At 41.8% G+C, this 16,206-nt stretch overlaps 1 protein-coding gene across 1 annotated transcript in view; it reads right to left on the reverse strand.

Moving 5' to 3' along the window:
• The window catches only part of LOC107314792 (transmembrane protein 263-like), a 181,630-nt gene extending 165,628 nt beyond the window's left edge, over positions 1-16,002 (reverse strand). Inside the window, exons 1-2 of the mRNA XM_015864459.3 lie at positions 15,892-16,002; positions 3,351-3,441 (exon numbers count right to left, since the gene is read on the reverse strand). Coding sequence (XP_015719945.1) covers positions 3,351-3,441; positions 15,892-15,897 — 97 coding nt within the window. The 5' untranslated portion in view covers positions 15,898-16,002. The remainder of the gene's footprint in view (positions 1-3,350; positions 3,442-15,891) is intronic.
• Between the last annotated feature and the right edge of the window lie 204 nt (positions 16,003-16,206).

Genomic DNA, 16,206 nt, shown 5'->3' on the forward strand with positions numbered 1-16,206 from the left:
GGCACCACTGAAAAGAGCCTGGCTCCATCCTGTGGCTTTTCACTGGACTCTCTCCGGTGTGTCCATGTCTCATGCAGTGGTGAGCCCAGAACCCAGCACAGTACTCCAGGGGTGGCTTCACCAAGTCTGAATAAAAGGAAAGATCATCTCCCTCAACCTGGCAATAGGGTGAAGAAGTAGGAGAATGGTCAGGGTCACTAAGTCATCAAACAGGAGAGATCAGTTCATCTAACAAGAAACACTAGCTACTCATAATGGATAGCAATATAGACACTAATCATCGGAAGGTTTCAATGCCATTACCTTTCTTGGTTAATTTATGGGAAAAGGACAGAAAAGTGAGGTGGTAGTAGCAATTAACAATATGCTGTATTAAACAGTCAGCAACAGAACCCTGAGACAAGCAGAAAAAGAAACAACAGATACAGCCAGGAGCTGCTGTACCCAGGCAACAATAAAGTGACCACACTGCCCTTTAACAGCACACGTTTGAGGTGACAATCTGCTTGAAAGCAGATCAGTGTTCAAACACACCACAACAGACCCGTGTGCCACCTCTTGCAAAGACAAAGGTGCTTCACGCTACTTAAAACAGACCTGATCCTCTGCGGAGACGGCTGCCCTTCACTGCTCAAATCGCTACAGCTCCCGACACCTGCTTTTTAACACATATAGGGCACGGCTATCAAGGGTAGGGAGAAAGGAAACGTATGCACATGCACAGAAGGAATAAAGGCAAACACAAGTCGGACGCCGGCAGACACCCGGAGCGCAGGGTTTCACCGCCGGAGCCCCGCGGCCGTCCCAGCGCCCGGAGCTCGGGTAGTGCTGCAGCACCCCCCCGCGGCCGCACAGCACCCGAACTACGCGATGAAAAGCCGCGGGGGCACACAAGGGGTCTCCCGCAGCTGAAATCTTTAATATTGTCAGAAAAACCGAGTAAACAGTTAACTCAGATTAAATGGATTTAGGTCACCACTGGATCTCTAACTCTTACCTCTCAGGGATTTCCATGTCAATTTCTGTTTTACACAGCAGACCTCTCTCATCTCCAGCACACAGAAAGCATTGTGTGCTGTACCACTGTGTCATACATCTGCTTATCCAAGAGCTACAGGCATGGCGAGCTCATTAAATCTCCCCTCCATCTGAACAAGGCCACGCTGCAGTACAGCTCACAAACGTGACAAGCCCTGAAAAGAAGCCTGTTATTTCACTGCAATATTCCTAAAGCACCTTGTTCCTAACTGCCCTCTTTCAGGAGAAGGGCATACAAACAGCACCAGCTGGCAGCCAGTGACTGATGCAGTCTTCTGCATCCTCTACCAAGAGGCACAGTCCCTAACCCAGTCATCAGGCACAGCAACATGGCTTACCTGTTGCAAGGCATTTGACTTCACTAGGAAAACACTATCAGAAGAAACCAGCAAGCAGCAAAGAGCGACAACAGAAAGTTAGTATTTTATGGTATTTCATACTGAAAACTTCAGAGATCTGTTTCTGTCATGGCGTATCTACAATCATTTGTGCAACTATACAATCTCCACAGTAATTCTGGTTGGGCCCAGCTGGTAGATAGCAGCTTCTGTGCAACATTCCTGCTATTCAGAACCACCCATTCTAGCTGTCATTTCAGCACAGTCCTGATAGCCACTTTTCAGGAGCAATTTCTCCCAAGACATCTCTATTCCTGTCATGCTCTCAGTATCCTTCCCATTTCGTTAGTCTTGGTATTGCAGCCAGTCAAAACAGTTCCCATCTCAGATTTTGAGAGACCTCACAGCATTTAATGCACCACTACCTAGGCAAGCCAATTCCAGTACTCCAGTTCTCTTCCTCACACTAGCAAAGGAGGCATGGTCAGGACACACACATTTCCCAGGCCACCCAACAAGTCACACATGGAATATTAATACTGACACTTCTAATCAGTATTCAAACAAGCAGAACCGCAGGCAGAAGCAAGAACTTTCAATGACATAAACCGAGCCTTGCAAAACACAGTCACATTTAAAAAAAACCCCTTCTAATTACACAATTCAAAAAATAGTCCAATAATCTAAGATGAACCAATGAATCAAGATGCCCCACACATTCCATTTCAGAATTTGATCTCCAAGCTCATGTAAGCATCAGCTCAGGCTGCTGACCAGAATTCTGACTTCAACTATGCACTGTCATTATATGCTGACTTAGCACTACTTAAAAGAACAAAATCAGGATTATAATCATTAATATATGCATACAGAGGATATTGCTTTCCCACATGCGACTCCTGGCTCCATGTAAGTGAAATGCAGGTCTCTGCAACTTCTCACTTTGCATCATAATTGCCAGACAGTATATAAAATGACAGAGCAACAAATCAGAACTTAATGTCGAAACTGTAACTGAATACTCAACAAGAGCGAGCATCAGACACGTAAAACTATCTGGTTCATAAGCTCTTTAACAATGGTTGTCAGTGCAAATGCTATATCAAGAACAGATTCTGCTCTTAAATAAAAATAAAACACATTTATGGTTCCCATGGACATGTCATGATATTTTAACAGTAAGATGCTAATGAGAACCTCAGCACACTCGGGGTTGTTTAAGCTGTCCAGAATGATTAGGAGCCGTTGTGTTTCAAGTCACTGAACTGGAAACAAAGCTCAAAACATCACTTGCTACAATGCTACAAGCTTCTATTCAAGATAAGGTAACACCTATTTTGTTACACACACACATATATATATGCATGCTACACTTGCAACACAGTTGAAAACAATCCATTCCCCATATACATCCAGAGCATGTCGCTAAACAAGATTCTTAATTAAAATTGGCATTTCTGAACCTCCTACTGGCTGACAGCCTCTCACAGCCTCCTCCTCAGATGGCTAAACTGGCTTCCAAGAGAGATGGCAGAAAGAAACAAAAATCAAAATGCTCGTCTTTAACCAGGCTCTGCTGCAGTCAGTATCAATAGCAGAAAGGCACACAGCTGACAACCTTGGAAGTCTTCCCTAACAATAGATCAAGATAACACAAACAATACAGGAGGTTTTTTATTCCTAACCCTACATGCAGGATGATCAGGTAGAACAATTTTAATCAGAAGACATTGTTAAAGAGAAGGCAGAACACTATCAGCACTGCAGTGGGTGCAGCCCTCTTCAAATGCAAAAGTAGGCTTGGGGGCTGGCCGGAGCCCTGTGTGGGAGGTTGGCTCAGCTCTCAGTAAAGCCTTATCCCTTGCACATAAGAGGCAAATAAAGGCCTTCAAGTCAAATCACAAACGTACTTCCTTGACCTGATCACTTCCCCAGTTTAATGCAAAGAATTTGTACAGAATGCCATTACAGTACCTTCAGGAGGTTCTTCCCGCAGATGAGGGGGCAGATCTTCACTTGTCGTCTCAGTTTCATCTTCCACCATCTGTGTTTCTATGCTAGGTCCCTGTAGAACAGAACAAGAGGAGGTGAGTTGGACAACATTCAGAAAGGAACCACAGAACTAATTTCTGGATTAGATAATATGCCAGACGTTAAGGACACGAGGGGCTCCCTACAGCTCACCAAGAATGCTGCTGGTACATTTGTCTGTGGTCTGATTACTTAAAGGATGGGCAAAAAGAAAAATCTTCAAGCTAGCAGAAGCAGCAACTAAACAAGTATGAGGGTCTGAGTGATCAAACTGATAACCTAAGAAATTTTCACCTTTCATTTATAACACATAAAATGGAAACATTTAAAATCCTCCTTTCCCAAGGGTGGCAGTGAATTCACCATCATTTGGAAGTTTCAAGAAAAGAAATAGGATCTTTGATTTAAGAGGATTCACATACAACTCACCAAGACTAGGTTCTTAAACATCAGTGCCCTGCTGAATGCAGTAGATAAACACAAGTTACACAAATGGCCCCGACACTTCATTTTTCACAGAAAGACAAAACAAACTTGTTTATCGCCTCCTAACCCAACCAGGTCTATTGACTACACAACCTTCCCCTATCAGTCACATTTGTATCTGCACATGCAGCACAAATCTCTATTGGAAAACTACCAGATTGCTCTCCAAAGCCCTGCAATTCTTCTTCCCAGCCTTCAGGATCCTGGAAAGAGCCTTTAACGCTGCCTGTGTACAGATATGAGCCGATTTATCAGATCTGTCAACTTTGAGAGCATTCAGTTATATTTAACACCACTGAATCCACCACGGAGATATCAAAATATCATTGCTCTATTTCGGAGAATCAAATTAAAACAAACAAGGTCCTGTCCTCCCATTCCCACTCCTCCTATAAGTGCAAGAAGAGTAAACAGTAGGGTTAGTTAAGGAGCTTCTTTTTTAAAAAAAAAGTTTTTCAAACACTAATACAATCCAAATGAAATAAAAAACATAGAACCCATTAGAAACAAAGCTTTGAAGCTCTTTGAAAGCATAGATGGGCTCGTAGTCCAGAGTACCTGAAAATGTCTATCAACATACACAAGTATACAAGCTTACTGCATGTGCCACTGTTGCAACCTTGATATCAGCTGTCCATGACTGCACAAGCTTTACCTGAGGCTTGAAGCAGGATTTTCTCTGCATTTAAAAACACCTGATACCAAGAGCAGCCAGCTTTGTACTGGTCTTACCACTCTAATCAATGCACTGGTTAAAACACTCCATCATTCCTTACGGTAGTTATCATGGAAAGCAGAAAAAAAGTATATTTACCGTAAAGCATAAATAAGTAGTAATTGGACTGAAAAAACCTGATCCAAAAACTCAAACTGAAGAATCAATTGCAGACAACAAGGTCTACTCTCATCACTTCACCTGACTAATATGATCTATTTTTCTTAAGAACGTGCAAAGAAAATTCCAGACAGAAGCAGGAAACTGAATAGAGTATACACTTCAGTAAGTTTCTGTATCAGCCACAGGCAGTATATTCCAATACATTTCTATCCATTAATGCTACTGAGGGAGAAAGGAAAAGAGAACTACGTTAGTACACTAAAACAAGATGTATTTTCATATTAGAAGTGTAGACACGTAGGACACAAGGTACCAATATTTCATTGCAAACATTCTGAAACGCAACTGTAATAGTTCCAGTCCACAAGGTCTCCTAATCCTCTACCTGTGCTCTCCAGTTTGCCAGACAAAATTTACTTAAGAAAACAAAGCAAACCAACCCACAATTACAGAATCCTGCGCACTTGAGGCCATACTAATATTGTATGCTGCCTGATGAGACATTGATTGCCCAGGAGTGAAGAAAAACACAGACATCAACTACAGATTAATTACTGCAGAAGAGTCAGTAGCCTCACTTTGCTACCATTAGACAAATCTGCTCAATATTTAACACAACAGTCAGTGACAGTGAAGTCCCTTTAGTTTATATCTACTGCCATTTCCATCAGCACAAGGATGCAAAATGCTAATAGAAGTGAGTCACGGCACTATGCCTTGTTTTCCTCCTTAAGCACAATCTAACTAGCATTCACCAGCCACATGGCTCTCCACTACAGCCATTAACACCAGCAACACTAATCCTGAAACTTTATTTTAGCTTGATGGTCAGCTTTAGCCTTGAGCAGTGGATTCAGCTGGGAGAAGACAGAGCCCAGAACAGATCCCTATGAAGTCTGCGGCTGAGGTGCTGTTTGTTAACACTCACTTTCAATTCACAGCATTAACATTTGCTACTGCAGTCCCACGCATGAAAAGTACATGATCCAAGATTCCTACTTTTATAGAATGTTCTTAGCAGTGAGAAAGAATATTTTAAGTGAATCTTTTAATGAGAAATCACAGTAACTTGAGCTGTTTTCAGAGCACTTCTTTGTGTTTTTGATAAATGTTCCAAACACTGAAAAAAAAGCAAAAAAAAAAAAAAAAAAGCACGAATTTACTTCCCATATTTCAAGATTTAACATGAAAACTAACAACAAAAAATAAAAATGCTGCCTTAAAGGAGCCCTGAAGTCTCTTACTTCCTAAACTGAAGTTGGAAACGTCTTCTACGGTATAAGCCAAATTATTCAGTGATATTTTATCACATTTGTATCTTGCCACTAATTACCCTAAGTAAGGAGCTCTAGGAGATGCAGTCTCAAACATCTGTGTTTATCAAACTTCAGTATATCACTTTAATCACTGAGAGCACAGAATAAGTGTGCAGAGTGCCAGTACTGAATTTCACTAAGTAATTAAAATGAGAAACAGTTAACAACAGATGAGATGCTAAGTTCTAGTATCCATATCTGGAAGTAATACTTAAGGCTCAAAAATTGACAGATATTATTCACGAGATAGAAACTCTTTACATCAGCTTCATACATTAGATTAATGTCTATTGCCTTTTTAGTTACATCAACTGAGTTCACCTGCTGTAAGCTAGGCATCAACATTTAGCAAAGATGTCCATAGTTCTGGGAGCGTGGTAACATACAGCAAACAAAAATTACAGGAAACTCTTATAACAACATTTATAACTAAGCTATGGCTAAAATTGTTGGTCTACACTTTCTTGTATTTTAAATGATTATTTCCAGAATGAGGCATCAGTGAGGTTTATTTTTCCATTCTTAAGGATCCTTGACAAATGAATAATGGAGTGGGATACAAACAACTGTATAAGTTAATGGCTTACAGATGAGCAGCCATGCAATGTACAGCAATTCTGTAATAATCATTTCAAGCTCCAGCTATGGCAGAAGTAATGCACGCAGACATTGCTTTCACACCAATGCTTCCTCCAACTGGATAATGCCTTTAATAATGTGCTTTACCTTTTGGCTAGCCTGAAGAGGTCAGGCTGTTGGACTTGATGATCTTTGTAGGTCCCTTCCAACTGAACTATTCTATTCCAGAAGATGCATCAACAGTTCAGAAACATCGGTAGGTTGTTAACTGCACAATATTCTTTTCATTATATAGGCTTGTATAGTCTTTTAAATTGAGAAAGTGGTTCAATTCCTCACTAGAGGCACTGAAGAAGCACTGATTTAAACATGTGCTATTATAGGAAGAGGTTATGGCACAGAGCCTAGGAACATACAATTGAAAAGAACTGCATTTTGCTGTCTCACATTGTGTTTCACAGGAGGCTGTGTATTTATGGATCAAGAGGACTGCCAGTATTGAATTAAATAAGTGCGATGAAAGGGACTGTAATCACTTATCAGCAACTCATACTTTTCCCTGGGACACAACACTTGAATATAATTCAGGACTTAGTGTTATGCCAGGATTTTCAGTATATTTAAAGACTATATTTTTACAAATGCTGCAATGACAGAAAGAATGTCCCCACTCAGTGAGGGTCATCCACAAGGCACTGAGTTATCTTGATGACACTGAAATGGACAACTGTATCAATATATGATTTCAGCACAGTAGGCCACACAAACAGCCTATCCCATTTAATTCTCTGCAGATTATAAAGAAATAAAAAGAGCAGGAGCACTACCAACACTAGGCAACCATGATCAGCCCATTTCGCATCTAAGTCAACAGTGACACAAGACTGTCATTGTGAATACCCAAACACGTAAGTCATGGGAATTGTTAAGCTTTCTAGCAAGTCCCTACTAACATTCCTGAAGTAACTGAAAACGCCAGTTCCCTCTGCACACACATTCAGGCCTTTTAGACTCCTCTAGTCTGTACTAGTAATGTATACTCTTAAACTGCAGGCTTTTTACTTACTGTTCACCAAGCCATGATTAGGCTCAGTGAAAGAGGGAAAAAAAAAAAAAAAGGCCAACAGCAAGGGGTGAAATAAGTAAAAATTTACTTTTTTAATAACTGAAATGTCAAGCAATTTGGGCAAATATTTCAAGTTCCCTTCAGTTTATGACTAGTTAGAAAACAGCTTCACTGCTGTTCCCAAACAAAGAGGCACATACCTTACAATTCTGGCCCTGCTTGTCATTCATACTCTATTCCTAGAAACACTATTTTTCCCTAGATAAGTCACACAGAAAAAGCCAAAAATCCAAAGGAAAAAAAAAAAAAAAGAGCCCACTGGGCAACACGCATGAATACTCTCATACTTCTCTCCATTATAGTGAAGTCTCTTAGAAATCACTTCCCCATCACAGAGCTGAAACTAGGGGAATTTAAAGCCTAAAGCCATGGCTGCACCAGCAGTGGTGTATTTCAGTTCTTAGACCAGCCTTTAAAAATTACTCTGGCCTCCTGGCCAAACTCCAGCTACTAATTTCTCTGAGTAGAAAAAAAAAAGTGCACATTTCCTGACCTAAATTTTACATTTCTATTCTTGTTCCTGAACACTTCACAGCCGTTTCTCCTTTCCAGTGTTCATCTTCAAATTTTTCCCTGCTCCACCCTTAAGATTAGAGCTTCACTTCTTTCCCTGCTCAAACCTGCCTTCCCCCTAGCAAAGCCCCATAGTGACCCATGAGATCACACCTCCTGCTTCATCCTATGCAAACCTACAGCTGCTGGCCTATACACATCCTCTGTCCTGCCCAGCACCAATGTTCACATCTGGTATTCTACATAAACACCATTCAATAAGGCAAGCTAGCAGAAGAAAATTAATAGAAATGAAGGCTCCACTACTCCTCTGAGCACTAGTCCAACATCATTTTACTTTTTTTTTTTTTAAATGGTAGCACAATATGTATCTCAGCTGATAACTATGAAGGATGGATGTGTCCCTAGAGTGTTACAAAACTAGATGGATATGTGTGAAGAAACAAGTGAACTCACCCCTAACCACAGGAGAGTTTGCAAAGAGCTTTGGGAATCAACTACGGCAGTTTCAAAGAACCTTAGTGAAAGCATTGACCTTTTCTATCCTACATTTAAAGAATGCTTATTTCATGGCCCACAAGACTAAATACAATTGGTTTCCAGTGCATCACATACTTTCCCCATTCCTAAAAGCACAAAAAGCCCCCAGCAGTTCCTCTCATCCTCCAGACAGGAAGGAAATGGGACATGTTATGGTTAGGCCCAATGTGTGCCGATGACAAAAGACTCCTCAGACCCAGTAACAACAGCTACATCTCATTCAGCTTTTCCTACAATGACATCAATAAAGCTGGTATTAATTTGGGGTCTCTCCTCTATCCAACCACTGTAATGAAGCTCCAGAGAACTTACCTACGAAGTTTCATGTTTAATCAAATTAAGTTATCCCACCTTTCACACTTGGAAGTGTGCTTGTTGTTTAGAATGGAAGGAACATCCTTCCTCCATCTATAGAAACTGAGGCTTTTTGTCTACCTAAGGAAACAAGATTTTTCTTTGCTCTTAAAGAATTTTCAGCAAGTAGACTCTGTATAGGTAGATCAACACAAAGCCTCTTTTCCCAGGAGCTAATTGTCAACAGGTAATTAACATCAGCTAAGGCATAGAACTACCCAACACTACCAACCTGAATGCCAGTACTGGGAGCTGCTCTCCAACTGCAGAAACAAACTGGCAGCACTGTTGCTGCACCTTCTGGAGGCAGGTGTTTGCTGCAGCTGCAGGTTTTATTTCAGCAATAAACTTTCAGTATGTTGTAGAATTAAGACATCCATTTAAATTTCTCCAAATGCCACAGAAAAGCTCTGGTGAATCAGCCATCACTTAACTGCACACCCACATCTCAGGGGTTTCCAAAGTTGGCTGCGCTTCTCCTGTAGAGAAGAGGAAAATTGATCTGCAACCATAAACAGTTTTCTCCCCACTTTCCTGCAGGTTGAAGAGAGCCTCTTGATGGATGCTTTGCTTTTAATTCTGCAAAACAAGGTTAGCTCATAATGAGAGCTTCTGTGCTAGGTTTCAGCCCAAGGGGAATTTGAGTTGCAGTTATAAATCCCCTAGAACATTAAAGGAAAGTACAGAAATAGAAATGCTGAGGATGACAGCAGAGTAAAATTATAGCACTTTGTTCATAGTACACTGAGAACATACTGAAAAAGTTGCTTAGATTACTTGTTCTTCTCTGTACTTGGGCAAACACATTAGGAAGGCTGTGATTTCAACAACACTTAATTTTGCCTTAACAATGGGGCAGAACATGCCTGCAGAGGAAGGAGACAACAGGACTGAGTTTATGTGCAGCTAACCCCAAATCAAGCTCAAGTTCTGTTGTTCTCAGCAGAAGAGTCAAATCCTATTTCTACAGTAATACAACAACTTCACACTGCGAGTAATCCCAATTAGGATATACTTGGCATAAATAAGTTCTCAACAAAGCAGCGCCACAGTCTATTTGCCATTCAGCAAGATAGTAAACAGTCTGCTTTGTACTTCTTACCCTCACACAGCAAAAAGTCAATACAGTCCGCAGTCGTTCTGACAGTTCTACACTTCTGAGCTAGCAATTTTATTGAGTTTCATTTTGACTGACAAATCTCTTCCATCTGAGTTTAGTAACTAAATTAGCATTAGCACAGAAAGCGTTTCTGAAAAATAAGCAAACAAAACCAAAACACCTCACTTCTGATCATGTACTGGCCTGACCCAAAGAACACTTCTCACTTGGAGCTGGTTCAACAGTGTAATCACCAAGAGGTAATATACTGCCGCAGCATAAGAGCTGAAAAATTACCCAGAAAAAAGGCTCCATAATTTGCTATCAATTCCAGTTTGAACTGCTGTCTCCACAAGGAAGAGTATTCCTCATCCAGAATGCCTTTTTTCTTTTTAAACTGAAAAGCTGGCTGCATAGAATTGCACTTGCTTGGAAAAAAAATAAGTTCTATGAAGGCAAAGTGTGATTGTACAGCATAATTCAAACATTAACAATCATTGAAGTTGGAGACAGTCCAATACCTACAAAAAAAAAAATCACTACAGCAACACCTGACAGACTCTGAAACAGAGCACAGATACAGAATGATATTGGACCAAGGCATGATCCCACAGCACTGCACACAAATCTGAAAGCAATTAACTAAACAATATATTAAAACATCGATTAATCTCTAACAACAACTGGTCATGCTCTGACAATAATACATAATAATAGGTAGTATCATAGAGAAGAGGAAGAAATACTTCTACCATCAAAAGAAAACACTAACAAGATGTTATGACCCACAACTTTTCCAAATAGCAAAAGCAGTAAAAAGCAGTATATATTCCCTGCCTTGTTTCTTGGCAGGTAGATTTAGTGATTAATGGCAATGACTAAAGAAACTGGACAGCATATACTACAGAAGGAATATTTTCCATTTTCCTGATGAGACATGCAAGTATCTCTATAGCCAGAGACTGCATGAGAAATTTGTCTGAAATGCAGATGAGAAGCCCTCTGTTTAATGACTCAGGCCAATTGGAGAGTTCACTAATACTGTCTTAAGCACACTACCGACAACACTTTTTTCCTTGCTGTTGTCCTCAGTAAGGTGAGGCTTTCACATACAGTATTTCACAAAGCTCAGAGAGCTGCACTAAGCAGCGTTCCTTAACAGTGGTTTCATATGGCCAACTTGAATTACATTACCTGCACGCATTTCTGTAACAGAGCACAACTACCGCTATAGCTTTAATGAGCTGAAACAGTTACTTCAAGGGCTTTCACAGCTAGAACTCAATGGTTACTGTGACAAAAGATGCAAAGTATCTAAGCATGTATCCAAACTGACCAACACGAGCACTCCCAATGTCAGAGCTTCCCATGGAAGAGCCTGAAACAGACACTAACTTCTTCAAAACTTTTTCTTTTAATTTAGACAAAAATTAGCAAGGAGATTGTAATAAGCTGCACATCACTATCCTGATGCTTCTGTTGATGGCTAGGTAGTAAAGTCTATTTTCTTCCTCATAAAGGAGTTCTCATTTCAGATCTTTAATCTCCGAGTATTGCTTGCTGTTCTGCGTGTTTATTGTCATAGTGTATTAAAGGCAACTCAGATTATTTACTTAACATACAGGGCAAGCACTACACCTGCTAGCCCTGTGCTCTCCAGTTTTACACCTAACCAGCATGCATCGACTCAAAGTCAGATTCACTGCTAGCAATAATGCTCCTTTCACTTCAGCCATCAGAGGAACCTCTCTCATTTGCTTCTAAATTAACTGCAAGAAATGTAAATAAGACCATAAGTTGCTGCATACAGCATTACAGCTAGAGTTGCTTCACCCAGCAACAAAACAACTGTCAGATAGAGGAAAACACTTGATCATAACAACTGCAGACATTGCACCTGTTGATTTTAAGGAAAAACTTATTCTGCTGACAGTTGTCTGCAGTTTCTGTGGATCTCCAAGGTACACGGGTGCTCTCTTTTATGAGCTGTTCCTTCCCAAAGTGCTTTTCATTTCAGCTGTCATGAGTCCTGCTAGGCAAGATTACAGACACAATCCATCAGGCTTTGGCAGGACAAACCACAGCAGCCTTCAGGAACCAAACTGTTTGAAACTGCAAGCAAGAGAAATATTTACTTTGGTTTTCCCGAACCTTTGATTGGACCTCATCTTCAAAATGCCTTCCTTATGTTAGATCTCTAGTATTCACCTGCCAGCATCAGGTTATCAAAAGCAGTCAGAAAACAGAACCACAGGCAGCAAGTTCCCATTTGTTTTCTTAACTACAGCTATAGAAGTTTCTCAAAGTGGAAACATTTTCACACAACACACTCTCATTCCAAAGTTTGTAACTTAAATGTGAGCACAAACACCACCAACTCCCCCTATAATTCTCAGAATCACCTGAATTCAATGAAAAGGGGAGCAGCTACTTCAACAGAAATCACCTCTTTGAGCCTGCCTTCCCAAAGAAGAATTTCGGTACTCAATGCCTTTTGTTCCTGAGTGCTTTTAAGTTAGAGCAACAACAGGATCAGCATTGGTAGAAGCAGCTGATGCAGCAGCTGCAGCAATAGGCAGCCACCAGGGATGACTCTAATGCCCTAATTCATTCACCTGCTCAAGATGAGGTATAAAGAGGTTGTTAGCTAGGAGACAAGCACATCCTTCAATTCTGACAAGACCTGAGAAATACAGAGTTTAGCTCAGCAGAACAATACTAGAAACTCACTGTGGGATGGTAACAGGTGGCTGACAAGACAATGGGCAAGGGCTAGGTCCTCTCCCCACAGTTATCCACAACCCCAATAAACAGAACAGCCCTCCTGCCCTAAGAGGCTTGGTAGCCAGGCTCCTAATGCTTGTAGAAAATCATTTGGTCTTGACATATTTAAGTCTTAAGACAGAGGGGGATCTTATTAACAATCATAAATATCTTAAGTATGGGAGACAAAGGGATATGCCCAACCTCTTTTCAGTGGTCTGAGAACAGGACAAGGGGAAAACAGCCATAAAGTGGTACACAGGAAGTTCCACACCAATATGCAGAACTTCTTCACAGTAAGGGTGACAGAGCACTAGAACAGGCTGCCCAGGGAGGTCATGTAGGCTCCTTCCATGGAAATATTCAAGACCTGTCTGGACACCTCCCTGGGCAGCCTGCTTTGGAAGAGGCTTGGGCTCAGTGATCTCTGGAGGTCCCTTCCAACACCTACAATTCTGATATTCTTCACACATCACATATGTATTCCAACATATAACACTGGTCCACCCTCAAGCTACTGCATCTCATTCCTGTCTTATACCTCAGGAAATAGAGATTTCAACCAATTTTATATTCCGTGTGACCTGGAAGGCCCCATAGATGCCCCACCAATGCCTGAAATAGATGGGAACAGAAGCAAAGTGAGCACCGAGATGATCCTGAATCCCTTCCAGCTTCAGCACTTCAAGCTTTAAACAACCAATTTGCCATGTTGCCTTCCCTGTACCTTTTTATTAGATTACTTATTTTATTTGATTGGCTTTATTTTTAAGCACAACCTTCAGTTTCCCCAGCAACCATCAGACATTAGTTACAGAACCTGGAAGGATTACTCACACAGCAGAACTCCCCTCATGTTACCACTTCTCCTCAGCCACTTTCCACTCCTCCAACCAGACAGACCATCCTTATACAAGCCAGCATCAGCTTGTTTTACTCTGACAGCCCTGCATTCTCAGCAACCTGCTAATCAGCAACAACAAAAAAAAAAGACTCAAAACAAATGCTGATAAGAAGCACACAACTTCAAGTACACTTCCCAGGGCATAGCAGCAATTAAGGAAGGAATAGGAAAGCTAACTTTTCAAAAGGCTTGACTCTTAAATATCATTTCCTTGCACTGATCAGCCACTGAAATTTTACATTGATTTGTTTTAAAGTCAAACCAAATTATTTGTGAGCAGGTCCATGAAAAAGGTTCAGATCCATTTCCCATGCCACATAGAACCCTCCTCCTCTTCAATTTCTTCCCCATTTATATGAGCTCATAAAACTGGGCACAAATATTTTGATGTATTCCAGTTGCTTATTAAAAATAATTATTTCCATCACACACAACCCATCTTAAGACTTTAAATTATGCATCTTACATTGAAGAAACTCAGACAAAAACCACAGCAGAGGGTGGTACACGTGGAAAGCAATACGCACTGAAGTAAGCTACTTGAAAACTATGGAGCTTCTTACACTGAAATGTTCACAGTTGATAAAAGGGGGAAAAAGAAAGAAGTTAGACTCTCACTCTGAACACACAAATTCCTTCCAACCACAACATGACTTCACTCACATATTGCCCTATTTTCTGTGAGGCCATTCAAAATAGCCATAAGCTTTCCTGCTCTGGTCAAGGCAAAAGAGGAATTTAGCAGAAATAAGGGGCTTAGCAAGAATAATCAGCAGTTTACCCTGAATGCAGGAACACAGAAGCTGAAGTCTTTTCTCTATTTTGGCCTCAAGCTGGATGTACTACTCAGCAAACATGCCAACATTTCTGTTGTGCAGTGCAAGCCAACAGCTTACCCAAGGCCATAAGGCTGTTTGCAAATACCTTCATACATATTTTTGTTATCCCACTCTATAAGAACAAGCAATCAAACTGAAGAAAAATCAACACACTTGGCTGTTAAGCAAAATAAAAAACTGACATTGCATAGCAGGAATAACTTCTTTACAGTAAGGGTGATGGAGCACTGGAAAAGGCTGACAAGAGAGGTTGTGAATATCTCTGTAGGAGGAGATGCCAAGACCCATCTGGACTACCTATATAAACTATTGAACCTGCTTCAGCAAAGGGGTTGGACTCAAGATACTGAGGTTCCTTCCTTGCAATTCTGTGACTCATATACACTTTTCTCCATATGCTTGGAAACTGCCTCTCTTCCTCCACCCATGAGCTGCACACTCAGAGGTGGAGCCCCTCATACATGTGCAGATGAGACTGAACCTGAGCAAAGTCGCGTAGCCCAGGACTCAAAGCATTCATAAACTGGGCAACTTCCATCTCACAGTCAGCTTTGAGGCTTGCAGAAAGGCCTGAGTCAGGATTCCCCCATCACGACAGGTGCAGGCCATAGGCACATACAGTTTTTCTGCCTCCAATAGCTTACAATGCAAAGGATGGATAAGATTTTCACTGCTAGACAAACCAAGGAGACAGGGAGCACCTGCTGTGCCACATATTTCAGAGTGATTGATGGAGGGGAGCAGTTCATAAGGATATGTACTTATAAACAAGAGATCCAGCACAATAGAAGGAAACACCTTGGCACAACCTTAAGTCATTTTTGCAATGCAATCTGTTGTCTGACTCCTCAAGCCAGCACAACAACTGCAAAGACAACCTTTCCAGCGAGAGCTATTGCATTACAACTTTAATAACCCCATCCCAGCATCCACCTCCACCCGGACACCAAGTTCAAAACAAGACGACGGACCTCATCCCTACCAGGGGCTGCACGGCAAGCTAACGGGACGGACGCCTACGGAAGGGCCCAAGAGAGGAGAACCACACGCGAAGCCCTGAGCCCTGCAAGGAGATCTCCGAACCCCATCGCTGCGGTGCCGGCCCGATGCCCCCCGCCCCACCTTACCTTCATGCCGCGTCTCCCCGCGCACCGCCCTCGGGGGATGGAGGGCGGGCGGCCGTCGTCGCCGGCTGCGTCCCCTTCTCCCCCAGCGCTCCGGCTCCTCCCGCCCGATGTAAACACACACGGCGGCGGCTGAGGGTGGGCCGAGGGGGGGCAGCGCCATGGCAACCTCGGCCGGAAGAGGAAGCGAGGGGGTCAGGGGAAGCCATCTTAACGGGGTCGGGATGCTGCGCTGCGAGTCATTACGGCCGCGCCGTCGTAGGGGAAGGTGCCCACCTTGGGTGGTCTGAGATGTACAGCAGCATCTCATCTAGTGCT

The sequence above is a fragment of the Coturnix japonica genome, chromosome 5 (genome assembly GCF_054131305.1).
Source record: "Coturnix japonica strain WE chromosome 5, WE-NBRP24, whole genome shotgun sequence".
NCBI classification, from domain to species: Eukaryota; Metazoa; Chordata; class Aves; order Galliformes; family Phasianidae; genus Coturnix; species Coturnix japonica.